The sequence below is a fragment of the Zosterops lateralis genome (genome assembly GCF_965231275.1).
Source record: "Zosterops lateralis genome assembly, chromosome: Z".
Lineage (NCBI taxonomy): Eukaryota > Metazoa > Chordata > Aves > Passeriformes > Zosteropidae > Zosterops > Zosterops lateralis.
This window is the reverse complement of record NC_139800.1, coordinates 77,995,053-78,014,766: the sequence shown is the minus strand read 5'-3', so window position 1 is coordinate 78,014,766 and position 19,714 is coordinate 77,995,053. Positions and strand designations below refer to the sequence as shown.

The 19,714-nt window shown below is 43.6% G+C and overlaps 1 protein-coding gene across 4 annotated transcripts in view; it reads right to left on the bottom strand.

Annotated features, from left to right (window-relative positions):
• Window positions 1-18,459, bottom strand: part of LOC310922867 (mitogen-activated protein kinase kinase kinase kinase 4-like) — a 93,006-nt gene extending 74,547 nt beyond the window's left edge. For 3 of the 4 annotated variants that reach the window (XM_083883783.1, XM_083883784.1, XM_083883785.1), the window contains exons 1-2: window positions 18,111-18,458; window positions 13,462-13,527 (exon numbers count right to left, since the gene is read on the bottom strand). In XM_083883783.1, coding sequence (XP_083739909.1) covers window positions 13,462-13,527; window positions 18,111-18,152 — 108 coding nt within the window. In that variant the 5' untranslated portion in view covers window positions 18,153-18,458. Of the gene's footprint in view, window positions 1-13,461; window positions 13,528-18,110 lie in introns of all 4 variants that reach the window. The other variant, XM_083883786.1, reaches the window with a different exon arrangement.
• Between the last annotated feature and the right edge of the window lie 1,255 nt (window positions 18,460-19,714).

The window sequence follows — 19,714 nt, the reverse complement described above, 5'->3', positions numbered from 1 at the left end:
ACCCAAAGTTCACAGCTGGTGGGAAATGAGGCTCTCCATAAACCAAAAGGAAACAGAACACTCACTGCTCTGACTCAGGACACACATTCAGGTTTGCAGGCGTGGGGATCCGATGGGATCACCCTGCCCAGGGTTTGTCAGATGGTGTGTCACAGGAAGCCTTCACAGGCAGCAATGGGAAACTCTGCCAACTTCTTCCACACCCAATACAACAGGGCCCAGGTACTACAGACAAAAGGGCATGCACAGAAACACATACAGAAATATTCAAAACTGAAACTCTGGCCTAGCCCAAGGTACCTCAGATGTCAGTGGAGCTGCGCCAGAACCCACCTCATGATTCAGTCTCAAAGCTACTTCTCATTTTCCAAGCTCTGAACCCTATGTGCTTCCTCTACCTTGTAACAGCAATAGCCTGTCCAACCAGCTGCATCACATCTAAAACAGCTGTCAAGAAAGACAAAACAGCAAAACATTCCACAAGGCATACAGCTAATGCCAGCAACTTGCTGGCTTACACATATAATATAAATTTTAAAAACTAGCATTTCAGCTTAAGCATCTAGTTGTGCTCACTTAAAAAATTTACTTGAGAAGTTTAACCATCCACAAGTTTCCAAAAAAGCTTCCTTTTGCAGCTCCTTTGCATATTCCATCATCTACATCCAGATGCCAAAATACACCACCAAGAGCTCACTCCTGCTTTGGATAAATATGGTATTATGTGCCAGAGGAAAATTTCACTGGATAAACTAAAACTCTACAGTATTGCCAATGCACCTATTTAAATAACAGAATTTTAAATAACCAGGTCATTATTTTTAAAAAAAGCGCCATTAAAAAAAATTTTAAAATAAAAGTGCATATGAAAATCCCCACACCAGAAAAATCATCTCCCAAGTGCTTTGCCTTGCCTTCTACCTCCTGAACCTTCAGGTTCAGGGGAGCAGACGAGATTGCAAGAACTTGCACTACCAAAGACAGAAGCTAAGCCAAGCTTTTTTTTTTTTTTTTTTTTTTTTTTAAGAAAACAGAGTGTATGGGACTGCAATGCTCTTGCATCCAATCATGTTCTAACCAGCCAGCTCATTCCAATCCAATCTGAAATCTCCAAGATGATTCAATTCCTGTGCTGTGTGCAAATCAGAGGAGACAAACTCCTTTCCTCCCTGCACCACTGAGGCTTACAGAAAATACCTATTTTTGACATGTTTGCACAGGAAAATAACGTAATACATTCAGTTACAGAAGAGTTACAGAAAAACAAACACCTAACCAGAAGAGGTTATGAAATTAGTCACTGAATCACCTTTAGGGATTGGTTCCCCTGCACTGGTTTTGATTTGCCATTTGCTCTGTAATCAAATGAGTGCAAGGTGAGCACAAAGCACCATCATGCCACTGTTAGCACTTAGTATTCTCTCTGAATAGGTCAAACAAATGACATCATGTGCAAAAGACTGGAAAAAAACAAGGTTTCATATAATTATTTTTAAAGACCTGGTTTGCATACATGGTTTGACCCAGTTTAATTAGAAATGTTATTTCCAGCTCAATTTTGTTAAGCATGGACATGCTCAGTGGCCTGAATCAGGTTTGTTTGTCATTTCCCTTTCACTGATCCAGCCACACCAGTCATCAAAATGCTCATTTTTTGCATAACTCCATTTCTGTCCACTTTCACAGAAGCTTTAATAGAAGGCAATTATTGCTCTGTTCTTTGAAAATTTCTGTTTACTTCTGCTACCAGCTCTTTCTCCTTTTTAAAAGAGAATTTGTTTAAGAAAAGCCAGCCATTAACTGGAGTAATTTAATATTCATATGTCTCATGATCCAATGAGAAAGAACATGGGTTTTATCATTTTTATCACAGTAAATGCTGCCCACAGCCAGGGGTGGGTCCAGATAGTGGTTTTGCCCTCGCTGCACTGATATGTGAGAACAAGATTTTGTGGCAAAGCATCAACCTTCATACCTGCTAAAGCTTCCTCTTGTTTTCACCAAGAGGAAAAGGAAAATAAAAGGTAAGAAACTATTTTCTGCCAAACCTCAAGAGAGCTGTTGTTCAGCCTCACCACCAGGTCCAGGCACACGCCCTGGAGCTGCCCAACCCCAGCACTCAGGGACACACCTGGGACCACAAAACCTCAGCAGCACATCTGCAGAAATGCAAGGCTGCACCAAAGGCAAACACAGTATGGGTGGGAATAAAATAAAATAAAAAAAAAAAAAAAAAAAAAAAAAGCCCTCTGTGTTGCCTCCTGTACTGCAAACACTGTTTGCTAACAAAGAGTCCTTCACAAACATGGATGTCCTCCTTGGCAGGCAAGACAGATGTGGCTTATCATATCACAACCAACTCCTGGAATACACCTGGAGAACTGCAGAGGCACCAGCTTCCCCATTTCTATTTCTGATCATGCTCCCAATTCTGTAAGGAGAAATCAAAATGCATCATGCAATCTCTGGGGACTTTCCACATAACATAATGGCATTTGACAGCTCAGACAACAGGGCACTATACAATGACATTCATGCTACATGCCTGCCAATAAAGGACACCAGAAAGGAAAGAAAACCCACTGCTGGCATATGCTCGCCTAATCTGAAGGTACAACCCCTCCAGAATATCAGGCAGCATTTATACACCAGAGGGTTCAACCAGACAGGCTCCTCATTAAGAACCACAATTCATAGACCACAGTGTCATCTCCAGCCCAAACTCCACTGGCACCTGCAGTCCCTGTCTAGCCCTCGTGTGGCTCAGCATTGTCTCCATCCCAGCACAGGTGCCTGAAGCCTCTCAGCCACCACTAACAGAGCTGGGCTAGAAGGAGATCTCCACATGATAAAGAATTGCTCTATTTTAATACTAATAACTTTGAAAGGGAGAAATCTCCCAGAACAATGTAAATAATGCAGGACACAGCAACCACAAAAGCTTAGCCAGCCAGATATTTCATATACTCACTATGACATTCAAAACCTGTCTGTATGATAGAAAGGGCAAGTGCCATGCAGGCTCCAGCCATCACCCAGCTCTGGTAAAGCCATTTCCTTTCATTCCTGATCAGAGAACCGTGACTTTTGGCAGATGTAGGAAGCCAAATAACATTATAAAGCCTGACTAGGAGCTTGCTGTGACTCTTTGAGCAGCCTCACAAATGCAGTAGGTGCTTTGCAAACATGGCCAGACACCTGAGCATTCACCTGAGCAATGTCTGTACTTGCTGATTCCCCCACCAGCATGAAAATACTGTAACTCCATCAGGAAAGCCAGGGATACAGGCCATGCAAAATCTTCCAAGAGGTGGGTACCTGGAAACTAGTATAATGTAAAAAAAGGAAGAGGGGAACATAGGAAAGGATGAGTCCAAAATCCTCTCTGTTCTTTATTCTCTAATGTGTGCTATTGGAGACCTTAGTTTTCAGTCTTTATTTTGTATCTTCCTCTACTCAAAAAAGTTCTGACTTTTTCCAAGTGTCCAGAAGAAAGTTAGTGCATCTCTCTATTCCTTCCTATCCTTTTTTCCATTTTCAGGCACATTTTTGGAGCACAGGATACCACACATGCATCTTCTCCCCATGCAAACCCTTCCTCTGCCAGGTCCAGTTGGGCACCCAGCACCCACCAGCACGTGAGCCAGGAGACAAAATGCCTTTGGGAAACGTCAGACCTGCTTAGGCTGATCTGCACATGCACAAAAAGCCCAGTGTGCCCTCAGTGCACCACATTCACTGGTTCAAACCCCTTCCATGACATCTGAGCCACGCCAGGCTTCACTGGGCACCCCTACTCCTACACTCCCAGTGTGCCTGCCTGCAAAACTTGGCTGTCCTCCACTGGGAGGGACAACAAAGCACAGCCCAGTGTCTCTGGAAACAAACCTCTCTTCATCACAAAGGGATCCCAAAGCAGGAATGGTCTGGTGCCCCCAGTCATGCACTGGTGCTGCCTGTCCTTTTCTGCAGGACAAAACACAGGAAAGCTGTAAGACTCCACCAGAGTAATTTGATTTTCAAAGCACGAGTGGTAACACTGGTCCACAACTCCTGGCTTTACCCACTGATAATAATAAAAGGCAATCAGATATCTACTGATATGATTTGGCTTCTGGGGGCAGAATGTTTGCAAGAATCCCGTTACAATAAATATTTCATGTTAGACTGCAAAAACAAATATTTTCTCTAGCCCTTTCCTTTTTCCATATAACAAGACAACATCATGAACAATCTGTGTAAATAATACATTGGAGAATCCATTATCAAAGTCATATGCATATTTCATGATGGTTTTGTTGCATATTTTAGTATAATTGTTCACAGGTTTAAAGCCATGAGTAAAACAGAGGCAGACAAATCTGCTGCAACAGGAATAATTAGTAAACTGTTACTCTTTTGTTATTATTGTTATTGTTACTCTTTTGTTATTCTTGTTACTGTTACTCTTTTGTTATTTTTAAATTCTGAGGACATGCCTTACTAAATTCAGCATAAATTCATATCAAGGAAGATATCTACATTTTACTGAACCTGAGGAATTTTCTTTTCAGAAGGCCATCACACGTTTCTCTTATGCCCTTTTTCTCTAAATGTTTCCCTTTTTAACAGCAGAAGTACAAGAAAAGATTGCATTAAAAAGCTCCTATCAGATGTAGCAACTGCATAGTCAGAAAACGGAATTTAGTTAATTCCAGCAGTCAGTAAATACCAACAAAATGTCCTTATTTTGCCAACTGGTCTGCTTTTGGTTGCAAACACTCCTTCCAGAATAGAAAGTCAGAATAATTCCCATTAATATTCACATTTCTTTTTGTTGTGCCAGATTATTTCAGTATGACTGTACCTTTTTCCCCCCAATCTATTAAACATCCTGCTGAATTTAAATGTATGCTCAAATGAAGCAAATTAAATGTAATGTTTTGACGTTTCTGAAGCAAAGTTTGAAAACAAAAGCCAACTCATTTCTTGACATATTCCCACTCCAGCTTCTCCTGAACCCATGTTTGGATTCAAGTGAAACTGTTTTCAAACAGCTCATTGTTCAGTAAGTGGCTGCTAACCAATTTTCACAAATCACCTCCATAAGCACACTAATTCCTCCTCACCACAACCCCAAAACGCTTCACAAAAACAAGGGCTGCCTCCATCTTAACAGCTACACTCACATGAAGAGCTCCACTTCCAGCAAACTCATGGTTTTTAGCTAGGATGAGAAGCAGAGGTAAGAAGAGAAGCAAGATCTCCTTGAGCCACAGCTGCCCACATCAGCCCCTCTCTCACCTTTATGAAAAAAAGTACATTTTTCACACACTGGGAGCTCCTACAGGTACTGTCCCAGACCACACCCCAGCTATTAAATGGCAGCTAATAACATTATAGGTCACTAAAAAGGTCACAGTTTGCTACAAAGTGTGTCTTCTGGACTTCTCAGTTGTAAAATCTCAGATGTTACTGAAATTTAATATTTTCGAGGGTAGGAAGTAGGGGATGGGGAAGAAATGGCCTTTGAGTAGGTGCTTCTAAAGCAAATCTGAAAACCTTTCAGGAATTGCAGAAGGTCAGTAGGTTACAAGGGCAGACTTAAAACACACAAGGGACTTTGAAGAATAAAAAGCATACTACAAACAGCTGAAAAATAGTATCTACTTCAATTTTAAGAAACCAACTCATTTGTTGTTCCTTTTATGATGCTCCATTAGCTATAGCCCAGAGGTACCAAAGAAGGACTCTGAAAAAACCACACATGCACTCTGCAGGACATTAAAGCAGACTGGGAAAGTACAATCCATAAGGAGCTCTAAGAAAGAATCAGAGACACAAAGACAAGGTGACATGTCCTCACCAGGCCTTAAAATCCTGTAGTTCACTGTAAAAGAAGTAGTTACTACAGCTAACTTGTCATGGTAATCAGCTCAAACACCTACAAACAACACACTAGATTTTCTGTGGTTTAAAATTAAGTAATATCCTGTCACTCATTCATTAACTGTCATAGCTATGGTTTTCTGGACTGCAAACAGACAATTACAGGCTTTCCCCAAGTTCCACAAATTTATATATTGTACACAGTGAAAATACTTCTGAGAAGGTCAGATACTGTAAAACTCAGACCCACAAGGCACTGACTACACTGAGGTGTATCTGCACATTGGTGTGAATCTGGATGCTACTTGAGCAGTCAGGATTACTGAGATCAATGTCACTAGTGAGGTGCTTAAAGCACAGTGAAGTGCTTTAGCAGGGAATTAAGAGCTTGAACTACTTCCCACCACGCTCACATTACCACCAGTGCATTTTTAGCACATTCTCTTACCTCCAAAATAGCATGACCCAGTGACAAAATCTGAAGTGTTATGCAACATGAGCTCAAAATGCCAAGAGTTTAGGATGAAAATGCATTGCACTCTCCCACATGGACTTTTAGGTCCAAAATATGGAGGACCTGAAAGCAGCAGGCCTGTCAACAAATTATTTGCAAGGATTTTACTACTCTCTAATGGCACATCTAATTATTGTACTTTGCTCTGTTCAGTCAGAGCCTTTATTGTATAGAGGCACTCAACAGCTGAGAGGTTTTTTTCACATCCTTACTCTTCTATTTTTGATAAACTAGTTTGGGTCCTAAGAATTTTAATCGAGTTCCTCTGAAATATTCACTAACTAGAACCAGGACTTCACAATTTACTAATTAATTTCGCATGTTTGATCCATTATTTTAAAATCCAGTGCTGAATATAGTTTGGCACTGCCATGCAAAGAGGCACGGAAGCCAAGACTGAAAAAAAAAAAACCAAACACAACACCAAACCCCTGCACAAAAATGCTCCTGACTCTGACAACTGAATACACACCATAAACTACCTATTTAAAATATATATATGTATATATACGTATATATATAAATTTATATATATTTAGAAAAAAAGTGGGGGGGTTTTGTATCTTCCAAGTTAGAAATTCACACTCTAATGGGCTGAGTTGATAGTAGGTATGTCTTGAACTCAAACTGAGATTGGAAAAGACCTCTGGGAACCCATGGTTCCACCTTCTGTTAAAAGCAAGAACTTAGGTTACATTAACCAAGCCTTGGCTATTTCCACCAAGGATGACTCCGCAACCACCATGAGAAACCTATTCCAGTGATGACTCATTCTCATGGTCCAGAATGTTTTTCTTACATCCAAATGAAACTTTTCCTAAGCAATCCATCTGCCCTGGGCATCCCTGTACTGGCACCTCCTGCACTAGCCATCATCGAAGCACCTGAAAACTGTCACTAGACTGCCTTCAGTCTTCTCTTCCCAAAGCTGAAAAAATCCAACTCCTTCAGCCTTTCTTTCTTCAACCCACTAAACATTTTGGCTACCTCTTGTTGAATCCTCTCTGGTTTCCCAACGTCTTTCTGGAAGTGAGGGAGCAAAGATGGGACACAGTATTCCAGGTGTGGCCTGACAAGAGCATGGAAAATAATCACATCTCATGATTTGATTGCTAGGCTCTTGCTGATGCAGTCCAAGGCACAGTTTGCCCTCCTTGTATCAAGGGCGCCAATTCCACACCCATTCTGATGGGGGAGGAAAAAAGACAATCGTGGTGTGGAAGCAAAAAGAAAGGCATGGAGACATTTATGGGGGTGTATTTAGGATTTGCAGACAACTGAGAGAAGATGAAGAAACACCTGGTAGTATGCAGACTTCAAGAGTCTTATTAAAAATTGAAGAATACCAAATACTAAAACCCCAACCCATGCCTCTCTAGTATATTATTGGTATTGCAGCTCTACATGCTTCCATTTTCAAGGCAACCCATTCATAAGCACAACAGCATTTCATATCTTATTACAATGGCAGCAGCACATATGAAGTTTAGACACACTCCTGAGAGAGACCCCTGTGGCTTGGAGCAGCAGACAATCTCCATTATTTGTTTGCACAAGTCAACCAAGGATCAATGAGCTGCTGACTCCACCCCATGCACTGTTGGCAGGGACTTTATACACTGCTGCCTACTGTAATTAACTAGTTTTTCATGCCAACAAGATAATCAGCTCTTCTACTAATGCCATGATGATTTTTGCCTCTTCTTTTTCTGCACCTTTTATGTATTCTCATACCCTCAGCCTGCGTACTTGTAGTTTTATAAGCCTGGTACCTTATCATAGTCCTGGTATTTTGCTAGGCCAGGAGACCAAACATCCCAAAGGCCTCACAGCTTCATTAGATATGCTAATCTGCAAGACCTATAAAACTGTATCTACTGTGTGTGTGGGCATTTTGGTGTATTGACGAATTGTTGCACCAAAAGGATCCTTATTAAACACCCAAGTAAAAACCCTTTATCCCTTGACTGTGTCTGGCTCTTAATTTCAGGACCAAGAAACAGGCATTGCTACCACAAACTGAAATAAAGCAAATGGAGAGACAAATAAGAACTTTTACCAACTGCTAGTGAAACAGAGAGTAGCATTTTTTCATTTCTGTAGAGTATAACTGATTTCCCTCCTTGACTCATCAAAATCTCTGCCTTGAGACTAAGATGAGCTTGAAAACTAACCAGTTTTAAAGCTAATCTTAGTAACTCACCACAAATTACAACAAAACAACCTGAGATTATGTGTCATTTTAAACATCTCTACAGCACTTTGTAGACTCTGAAATTCCATTTTCTTTGGAAAGTGGCTTCTTCTGACCCACCCAAAGAAAGGATGGTTTTAAAGTTTTCAGCTTACACCCTTTCACCATTTGGATTATACCAAACACAATTTTAATGTTTCTTACATTTAACCTTCCAGGTGCTACCATTAATTAAGGTTTTCAATACACTCCACAGATTATAACACTCCATAACATAGCATGGTCGGGTGATTCTTTCCACACGGTGCTCAGTCTCAAAAACCCTCATGTTCCTTCCTCCTACCACTCCCAACTTAATTACATCAGCCAGTTATTCAGCGAAATGGAAAATGAAGAACTTAACAGACTCTCAAATTAAGATAAACTGAAACGTTGTATTTATGTTTTGCTGCACTCCTGCCACTCTACATCAACAGCAAAGTAACTCATAACTCATGTCAGCAACTGAAGCACGACTCAATGCCAAGAAGCAACTGTGTTAAAAAAAAACCACAAAAAAACCAACCAACCTAAATCCCATACACTTCCTCACCCAGATCCACTTCCTTTTTGTATCCTGAGCCCTATGTGACCGCAGAGAAATAAAAATATTAGCTATGCAGAGTCACAGCAGGAAGGCAGAGCTGCTCCCACCCCTGCCAGGCCTCAGCAACAGCACTTCTGCTTCTCCATCAGCTGCATCACTGGGAAACCACATCTTCCCTCTGGACTCTCACAGCTCAAACTAAAGCACCTTTGTCAAGTTCCCTGTGCCCTCTGACTCAAAGAAAAAACCATTCTGCACATGCAGCAGCTGCAGATCTGTCAGGGTTCACCACCAGCCTCCAAGATCATGTGCCAAAAAACATAGCCCCTGGAACTGTGCAAAGACATTGGCTTCTCTTTCCCTAGGCCACGGAAAAATGGAAAGCCCAGGAGAAGGCTAATCCACATCCCTAAAAAAAAGGAAGACAAAACCCCCCCATCAGGTGCCTCTTGACATCAGAAAACACTGTTGCTGACCTCATTTGGCCCATGAAAACTTCAGAAAGATGAGGATGTCAGAGCATGGCTGAACAAGAATGATTAGGAACAATTCCTCTTCACGACTTGACAAATGAAAAAACAGAGCAGCCATAACCTCAGAGTCTCATAGTCTCTTCTGGAGCTCAGGAAGAATTGTGTGACCCAAACACTTCAGAAACAGCAATCCCTTCAGCTGCTCCCATATATCCCTTTCCCCATTTACTCAATATAAAAAATGACCCTGCATTGAAAACAGGAACATAGAAAACACATTAACAGGATTCTACGGAAGAAACACCTCTCATCAAAGACTGTGAAACTAACAGAAGTCTTTGAAAAAAAATATTTCACTTCCCCTGAACTTACAGTTTAGTTATTACTAAAGGCACAAGCACAGACCAGCATACAGCTGTTCCACATCAAGGGTGATGGACCACCACTATCCAGCACTCCAGAGCCAGGGAGTCCATACAGTTCAACTCCTGCAGGTAATGGGAACAGGTGAAGAACTCACGACAGTGCCATGTCTCAGCAGATCCCAAAGGTTTCAAGTGACACCTTTGGCCTTCTCACTTCCTCCCACATGACACTGACAGTTATGTGATAAAAAACACTGCTCTGCTGTCTGAAGGTCCTGAATTATCAGCAGCTCTAGAAACGCTCAAAAATGCTGCCCCTCATACTTGGGAGCTCATGCCCTGCACATTCCTTTTCATCCCTGCCCTCAAGAGCACACAGGAGGATAACAGATCCCGCCAGAAGCAGTGCAGGGGATGTTCAGAAACTTGTCCTTCCCACATGCATTCAGTGGAGATGGTGGCAAAGGCGGGACACATTTTGACCTTCAGCTCCTCAACACTGAGGAGACAAAGGCATGAAAGGGTCAATACTCATCTTTCCCAACCACCAGCAAATGCACTATTTCCAACTACTTTCAGTCTTCCCTTACTGTCAGGGAATACTCTGTGCTACCACCTCCCACGGCATTAGTCTGAATCACCTCTTACATAGGATTGTTCTTCAGATTCCAGCTCATGGAAACCAGGAATTAACTGAGAAACTCACCAGTCATTTCAAGATGTAATGAAGCCTAAGTCTCATGAATTCTGGGTACCATCAGACTTTTTTTTCACATCTAATTCACACTTTCCAAAGGTTGAAGTTGCCAGGACTGGCATATTTATGTCCTAGTACTTCATAAGTTGTCAAAAAAATCTGCTGGCTTTTAGTCAGCTATTATACACAAATCTTTATAACATTTCTACTCAGCTCTAGCATTGTTATGTGTACAATTCATACCTCTTCCATTTCATTTTAAAAGACCCTGAACTGGAACAGGAATAATTCAGTATGAATAATACTCTCCTTTTATAAATCTGTTAAACATGGTTTTCCAAATCTAATGAGGAACTCTCAAAATTTTATTTTCATTTTTATAGAGTAGCATATATTAAAATATGAATCATCTTCGCAGCCAACAAAGCAATTTAATAACCCTGAATATAATTTATTTAGCCTGAAATAAGTTTTTCTTTGATTACGTGCAAATTACCACGGGTAGTTTCTGAACGTATGGAAGAATCTAACACCTCAGGAGAATAAAAACATACTCTAATGATATGAGTAAAGTATATGGATAACAGAGACTGCTTTGTAATTTAAATATTTATAATCACAAGCCTATACCAGACAAACTGCAAAATGCTTCCAGGATTCCATTCGTTCACTTTACCACTCCTAGCATTTTATAGATCAGAGGACATACTACACAGAAATTAAAAATAAAACTGAGTATGAGCCTCACTTCTCATGGCTGCTGCAGAAGCAGCTGTTACATTGCTGCTGCCCTCCTGAGAAAATAGACATCAGCTCTGGGTTCAAGGCCAGCACTAGGGAAATACCACCAGGCAGACAACGCCCAAGAACATTCAGGTGGTGCTCAGCATCTGCAGGAGGATTTCCACACACACTGAAGCTTTGGACTGTGAGAAAATTGCTCACAACAGCAACAGAGCTGATGGCCAAATGTGGAACTTGCATTCTGCATCTGTCCAGCTTGGCTGTCATCATTAACTTCTTCAGCAGCAAGTTTTACCACCATGGTCCACTAAGAGCAGCTCCATCCCCCAGACAACCCCCAGCAGAACACATGAATTTGTTTGGCCAAAGCCTCACTTACGGGTTACACACAGCCCCTCACTCCTCCAGGGCAGGATGCATGAGCACAAAGCTTCCCCTCAGTGCCCCCAGCCCCTTGAGACCCTTCCTCTCAGATGTTCCAGCCAGTCCAAGGGCAGAACGAGCAGAGACTCAATTCACCCCATTCCCTGAGCTGTTAGACCCTGGCCTCTCACATGCTCAGTGGACAGCAGCCTTTGAGTACAATTTGAAGTTGTCACTGTTAATATTTCTTGCACATTTTTGGCAACTGACATTCTAGTGAGCTACATGACAGCTCAAAATATTTTCTTTTGCAGCAGAGAAGCAAACTATGCTGCTCCTTTCTGCTTCTGCCATGATTAAGCAGCTGATTGATACTCAACATTCATAAAAGATGACTACATTGAAATTTTTCTTGCCCAATATAAAATAAATCCAGACACAAAAAGAAAGTCAACTATTTCACAGAACATTCAGGAGGTTTGGGGTCTTTTCATGGGTAAAAAACAACAGCACCTCTAAATCTCTCTGGGCTTCTAATCTGACCATGTGAACCCCTGAGCACGTATTTTTAATTCAATAGTATTAAGAGCAGTATCTGAATGATAGTCTCAGAAACAACACAGACTTTATCACCAAAAAGAATTACATGATCCTGCTTCTGACATAAAAATTATAATAAGAAAACCTGGTAGCATGGGAAAAGAGAGACCTCCTGGAATTGCTCCTGTAAAGCATTTTGCAGAACCTATAGCTTCAAAGGGAAAGTAAAATGTGATTACAGCACATTTGCCACCACAGGATGGACACCAAAACACAGCATGTATTCAGTGCATTGGAGAAAGAATTGCTACACCAGGACCCTTGTGCATTTTTCCATAGAGGGCAGAAAGACCCTGCACACACACAAAGACTTGCCAAGCAGTGGGACCCTGAGGAAGAAGCAACACCAGACAGACTTCTGCCACTTCTCTTCTGATGTACCTGCAAGGGTTCAGCAGCATGGCCCCTTCCTTCCTCTGTCTTCATCCCCAAAATGGGAACTTGGTTCTCTATTTAATCACAACTATTTCCTCTTCTTCAAACACTTTTAGGGAAGGCATCATAGTGTAAGAACACTTTTCTAGGCTTGTTATAACTAAAGTAAGCTGTGCACTACATTGTGTATAAAGTGCTATGTTGTGGCAAACAATGTTAATTGCTGTAGTTTCTTGTCTGGTGGTTCTGCTTTGATACCTCAGTGACAAAGGTACTGACAGAAATCAAAGACTTTACCGCCCGCCTGCAGAGCAGGGCTAATTGACACCTGTGTCTTGAAGAGCACTGCTGTCTGAGGTTTGCATTTCACCCAATCCAGGCCAAACTTAGCCATCACTGATGTAAATTTCTGCCAGACACCTTTAAAATAATTTTTAAAAAGAGAAAGTAAGCAGAGAGCAGAGGGAAGTCAGTACAAAAACCATGTATGTGACCTATGGCAGCAAAGGAAGGAAGGCCCATGGAATTTCACAGGTAGCACATTTTGCATTATGCAGAAAAAAAGCAAGATAAACCAGGCTATTACTAGAACAACTATCCACCTTCCTAAACGGGCTCACTTCTGCTTTAGGTAATACAGCTTTATGAAGAACAGCATCCTAAATTAAAGAGGCATCCAAACCTTATAGACTTGTCCATATGTCCCATTTCCAACAACTTGCACCAGTTCAAATATTCCTGCAGGGTCCTGCAAAAAGCAGAAGAAATAACATCATTTAGATTAAAGGAACCACTTCATAACAGAAACTAACTGTACACCATCACAATGAAATGTCTGAGGCACATCTCCTAATCATCTGTGTTACACACCAAATGAGGAATTGCCAAACCACAGGGTAAGAAACGCATTAATATTTAAGTTTTCAGTCAAGTTTGGCAAAACTCTATATACAAAACAGCTCAGTGAAGATCAGCAGGATGGTACAACAGCAGGTACAACAAATAAATGAAGGTGTGTGAAAAATACTAGAATTCAACTGCTGGCTCAGTTTACAGTAGAACAAGGCAAAACTCCAGGTTTCTAAGCCTCACCACACTGATCTAGCTGGAGGCTGACCTGCTGTTCTCCACTGTGAAACACATGGCATGATCAATGCAACAAAGGAAAAAACCTAAAGAGCAGAATTGAAAAATTCTAATATAAAGCACCTGAGCCCAGCTACCTTAGTGACAGGAAATGAACCAAACCTGGCAACCTTAACTCACAGGCAGGCTGAGAACACTCAACTCTCCTGTTCTGCAAACATAGCAAAGTGAATTTGACTGAGGTATTGAACTCTTGGCTTTGAACCCAAACTAGATTGCTGTTAATTTACATAAAAGATGAATGAGTCAGGTGATCAGTCTACCATTCCTCATGAACCTACTTCTATCCTCGTGCTCTAGCACCAGTTGCTCGAACACCAACCACAGCAGCAGAGTTTCTCCTGCAGCATTCTGCAACCCCTGAGGTTGCAGGCAGCCCATCTTGTTGCAAGGCATGGGCAGTGCTCTCTCCTGACAACTGAATACCTTAAAAAAGTCTCGTACTTCAGTTAAAACTCACTTGAGCGATTTATTGAAAACCATTAAGAACTCAAAAGATCAGTTTCTTGGTTTCTGGCTAAGCCATTTATCACTCTGCTCATTTCTTGCCACGGTATCACTGAAAGTTTTATATAAAATATTATTAACTCCACGTGTCAGTTTTACCACATCTGCTTCAGCAATCTGTCATGTCAGCGAATGCCTATTGGTACTGCTGAGGGATGTGATACAGAAAAACATTATCTCAGAAGTACAATTTCTATGCCCCTGGTTGCAAAACACCCTTTTTTTAGAGGTATCAAGCTACTCTCCACACCACTTATATGTAAATCTTTTAATGTAAGTAATTCTTTCTTCATATCTGATATGGAAATGTTTACTTTGGCAAAATCCCAGAGTGGAAACACACAGGCTTTTTTTCTGAGCAGATTCTACCTTTATTGGCACAACTGTCATGATAAATGCCAAGAGCTTTCAGAGCAACATAGCCCAGACTTCCATAACTGAAAGTACTAATGAGTTCATTTGGTTCTAAGTTAAATGAGTTTTAATCTTAAGCTTTTTAGACTGTCAACCGTACAAGACTTTTCCTTTCCTCAAAAGAACAATGTGTAAATCAGATCAAGAAGACTTACTTTTGACCCACACAGGTCAGTCTGTGTCTTTTTTTTTCTCTTTCTCTTAAAACAAGTCAGTAAACCTCCTAGACTTAAACCCTAAGTCCAAAAGCCCTCACTAAAAAGGAAATCAGTGGGAAGATTGACATATGGACCTCAGCACAGGCATAAGAATGCCTACAACGCTGGATCTCACTGAAGTTTTGTTTTTTCTTTCTTCTCATTTCCTCATTTTATATTTTGACTAGTCTGGATATAAACAAATGCTTTACTTCGGTGGGGCTGAAGTCAGCAAATAAACCATTGCTACTGCTAAAGCAACTGGTGGGTGGCACAAAACCTCTGCTTCATGTGCAACCTCTGCACAGAACTGTGCTGTGGGCAGCTCGTGGTCCAGGCAGGGAAACTCAGAGCAGCTCTCTGAGGAACCCTCCCTGTAAAGGCCTTCCATGCATAATATCTACTGCACTCCATGGGAAGCATGAGCAGCACCCTAGTTCTCCACCTCTCCTGCAGAAAGCAGCATTGCTGAATTAAGAAGTGCCCACAGTGCACAGAAACCCAGAGGAACCTAAACTGCATTTTCAACTTGGACTTTGCAACTGCCTCTCTCACTTAAATGTGTGCTGTCTTCACTCTTCATCTCTAAGCTTATTTACTATGCAAATATAGCAATTTAAGCACCTCAAAATTAGCTTGTCTTTCCCCTTTTAATAAATTTAAATCTGATTTAGCATCCTAATAGTTTGCTCCTACAGGCTTCTGACACTCTAGGAAAGACCCTAACAATTACCTAAATAAACATCAGCATTAAAGTTAAAATAGTGCAGATCCTATCCTGTCCTTGCTAGCAAATTGAGCATTAACATCTCAAGCCTCCACAGGTCTGAGTGCAGCCCAACACTTGGCCATCTCTCTTCTTTTAATCACAACACCACAGTGAACCAAGCCTTGTTAAGAGTCATAAAGGATATTAATCTGGGCTCTGGTCCTTGGATTGCCCTTGTTTGCTTGGATATCAGCACTGCATTGTTTGCTGGCATTCTTCACAATGGGCCACCTTCTTAATTATCCTGGAGTTACATATCATGGTTGATGCAGTGCTTCCTCTCAGCCACCACTCAAACCCATAAGGGTCCAGCTAACCCTTCACCAGCCAGCACCTGCCAAATTGCTAGATTTCCTTTGAAAGATGCCAAAACACCGGCCTGAGCATTCATCACTCTGAAGTTAATTACCATCATACACTCTACCATATGGTGACCACTCTGGTTTTCCCTCGAGTCATCTGCAGCACTCTCAGAAAGCAAGAGCAAGACTACTGACCCAGGGACACCCAGGCCACATCCATCTCCTCTGCAAGGCAGAATAAAAAGCAACACATGCAGCAAGTGCATGACCAAAATGCACTTTTCACATCCCTGCAGCTACAGAAGATATAGGTGTCTGAAGCACAAGGGCCTCTGTGCCTCAGCACCTAATGCAGAGTTCAGGGGCTTTTTTAGACTGACTGCCCTGGTGAAGCCAGCAACACTGGGAAACCACAGGCCCCTTTCTTTCCAGGGAAAGTGAGGAGCCCACACCCATTTGGAGGGGAGCAGGGCAGTCTCAGTTTGAAAATGACCCCACTCACAACTGTGGGAGGCTGGAGCACAGCACCAGGCAGCTCTCATGGCCCCAGGAACACCTCAGACACAGTAAAGTCAAGGGACCTTGTCTTTCAATAACTTCTACAGCTTAGCTTCATCTGCCTCCCATTTCTTACTTAGCACAAACCCCAAACTAAGGCTGCTGATGTGCCCAAAGGGGTTTCTTCCAAAACGAGACACTTATCCCTTCCCCTGTTGAGGCTGAAACTCCAAGTGCTCTCAGCCTGTGGAGGTTGTGAATCAGATGTTTCTGTCACAAAGCCTGCTGTCTGCTTTGCAGAATGACTCCTTTCCAAACTCATATTTCCTTATTTATTTAAGGACATGAGATTCATCTGCTAAAGTTCTAAAGAACTTCCAATATTTTGCCTTATGCCCCATAAGCAGAGCCAGATTAAACTTATGCTTGCTTAGCCAGAAGCCTTTTGACATCCTTCCTGACTTTACTGTCCCTGCTGCTTTTCCTCTCTCTGCCTCCAGTCTGGAACACCCTCCCTGCCATGTGAACATCGCAAAGGCTTCTCCCAGCCCTTCTTTCTTTTTTCCCTGATATTTTTAGAAAGCGCCTTGCTTTGGTTTCGCTGTCTGGAGATGACTACTGCTTTTTTGCCAGAATTGACCTCTTCCCTCCTCTTCTGTCAACAGCGCTGCACAAAAGACCTTCCTGGGGTTGGATGGGTTCCTCGGTGGTCAGCTCCTAAGTAAAAAGGGCAAGTGGAACCCGGGGGCATCACACACAGCCCTGTCACAGCTTTGTGGATGGGAACCACTGACAGCGCAGCTTTTAATGTGGCCAAAGTTCGGCTAGCATCAAAAACATAAGGAGATAACAACAAAAATTCACAGCAAACTAGGTGAATGCTGACTTTTAAAGCTGCTTAAAAAAAAAAAAGGGGGGGGGGGAGGGGAGGATAAAAGATCCCAAACTTCAATAACAACAAAAAGGCCACAAAAGCCAAACCCCGACGCACATCTTTTCGTCCAAAACATCCTAACATCCTAGTTTCCTTTTTTTTTAAAATATTTTTTTTAATTTTTTTTTTTAATTTTTTTTTCCTTTTTGTTTTTCTTTTTCTCTCCACAGCATCCACAACACTTTTAGGGATGTCGGTAGGAATTACTTATTATCCTGGCAGGGAAAGGAGCCTCCCCAGCGGCGCAAGCGCTCCCGCGGGACCCTCGGACCAGGAGAGCCCAAAGGCTGTGGGACTTTCGGAGCCCCAAGGCTGCAGGACCGGCAGAGCCCCGAGACTGCAGGACTGGGAGAATCCCGAGGCTGCGGGACCGGGAAAACTCCGAGGCTGCACCCCCGAGCATCCCGAGCCCCTGGGGCATCCGCGCATCCTGTGCAGCATCACCCCGCCGTCCCCGCCGCCACCACCACGGCTGTCCCACGGTCCCCGCAGCCCCCCGCCCGGGTTAGGGGCTCCCCCCAGGCTCAGCCCCGCGGCGGGGCAGCCTCTCCCGGCCGTGCTTACCCGCAGCGCCGCCAGGTCGATGCCGTCCAGGCTGCGGGCCATGTCTCCCCGAGCTAACGGTGCCGCGGGCGGCCCGGCCGTGCCCCGGCGGGCTCAGGGAGCCGGGCATGCCCGGCCGGCCCCCAAAGCCCTCCTCCCCGGCCCGGGCGGCAACTTTGGCGGAGGGAGGGAGCAGCTCGGGGGAAAAAAAAAAAAAAAGAAGTTTGCGAGGAAGTGACGCGCGGAGCCGGCGGGGGTCGGGGCCACCTGCCGCCGGCGGGGCGGGGATCGCCCTTGGGATGTGGGATATGGGATGTGGGATACGGGATACGGGATATGGGATATGGGATGTGGGATATGGGATACGGGATATGGGATATGGGATATGGGATACGGGATATGGGATACGGGATATGGGATATGGGATGTGGGATACGGGATATGGGTATGGGATATGGGATATGGGATATGGGAGTTTCCCCGCTCGCACCGCCCCACGCGGGGCCGGGAAGGGCCGTGCCGAGAGATGGGACCCCTCTGTCCCCGCCCAAACCTCGCGCTCCCTGCCCGGCGATGCACCGGCCGCTATCAGATATAACCAAACCCCCTGAAAACACCCCAAAACTGCAGTGACGGCGTGCCAAGAAGAGGATTTTATACACACACAGCAGAGCAGAGACACTCCCAGCGCCTTCCCCTCGGAACACGAGCCCGGGGGGTGGCGGCAGGGATGCTCCCAGCCCGTACTCCCAGCCGTGATCCCAGGGATGCTCACGGACCAGGATCAGCCCCACGGAGCCCGGGGACGTCCCTGAGCCGAGAGCAGCCCCTCTGCCAGCCCGGCCCCAGCGCCCCAGGCAAATCCACCCCGGCACCGCTGCCCCCCACAGTCTCCTTTCCCCGGTAATTGGGACCGCAGGGAGAGCACACCGTGTGTGCAGCATCTGGAAGGAGTTGTGGGTATCCTTGGGCCCCGTGTTTAGAGGCAAATATCAGTGGAAATGCCTTTTCTGAGGCAAAGTCTTTAAACATTCTCAGAGGATGCTCAGGGCGGTGTCCCCTTGCAGAGGGGCTGAAGTTCTCAATCGGTACTTTCACAGCTGCAGACATAAAAATCAGACAAAGTGGTTCAAGTGTCTTTGGTGGCTGTTAACACACCAGGACGGCTGCGGTGCCAGCAGCAGGGGCGGTGTTGCAATACAGGCATTTGGCAATTTCCTTGAAAGAAGTGCTGATGTATCACTCGGCTTCAAAGTATTCTTGTACAACTGCCCGCCTTGGGGACATTATCCCTAAAGTGACCCTGAGTTTGTGCTCTCTGCCTGCCTGCAGGCCAGCCTGTGGAGGCACTGCTGAGGGCAATCACTGCTTTAAAGTGTAAGTTTGTTGAAGAACTAAACATTTAATACAGTGATGTGCAATGCAGCAGGAATCCACACACAGCAACAGCCCAGCCTCCTGATCTCCCCAGGGCAGCATTTAGAAAATTCTGGCCCTCCATGTCACCTTTGTCAAAGCTAAGCCAGAGCTTTGCTCCCCATTTGAGCTGTCCTGCCTTACATGAATGCATCGTTAGCCTTTTTGCTTGTGTTGTTTCTTACAATCCCCGTTTATCTCTTCTCTCT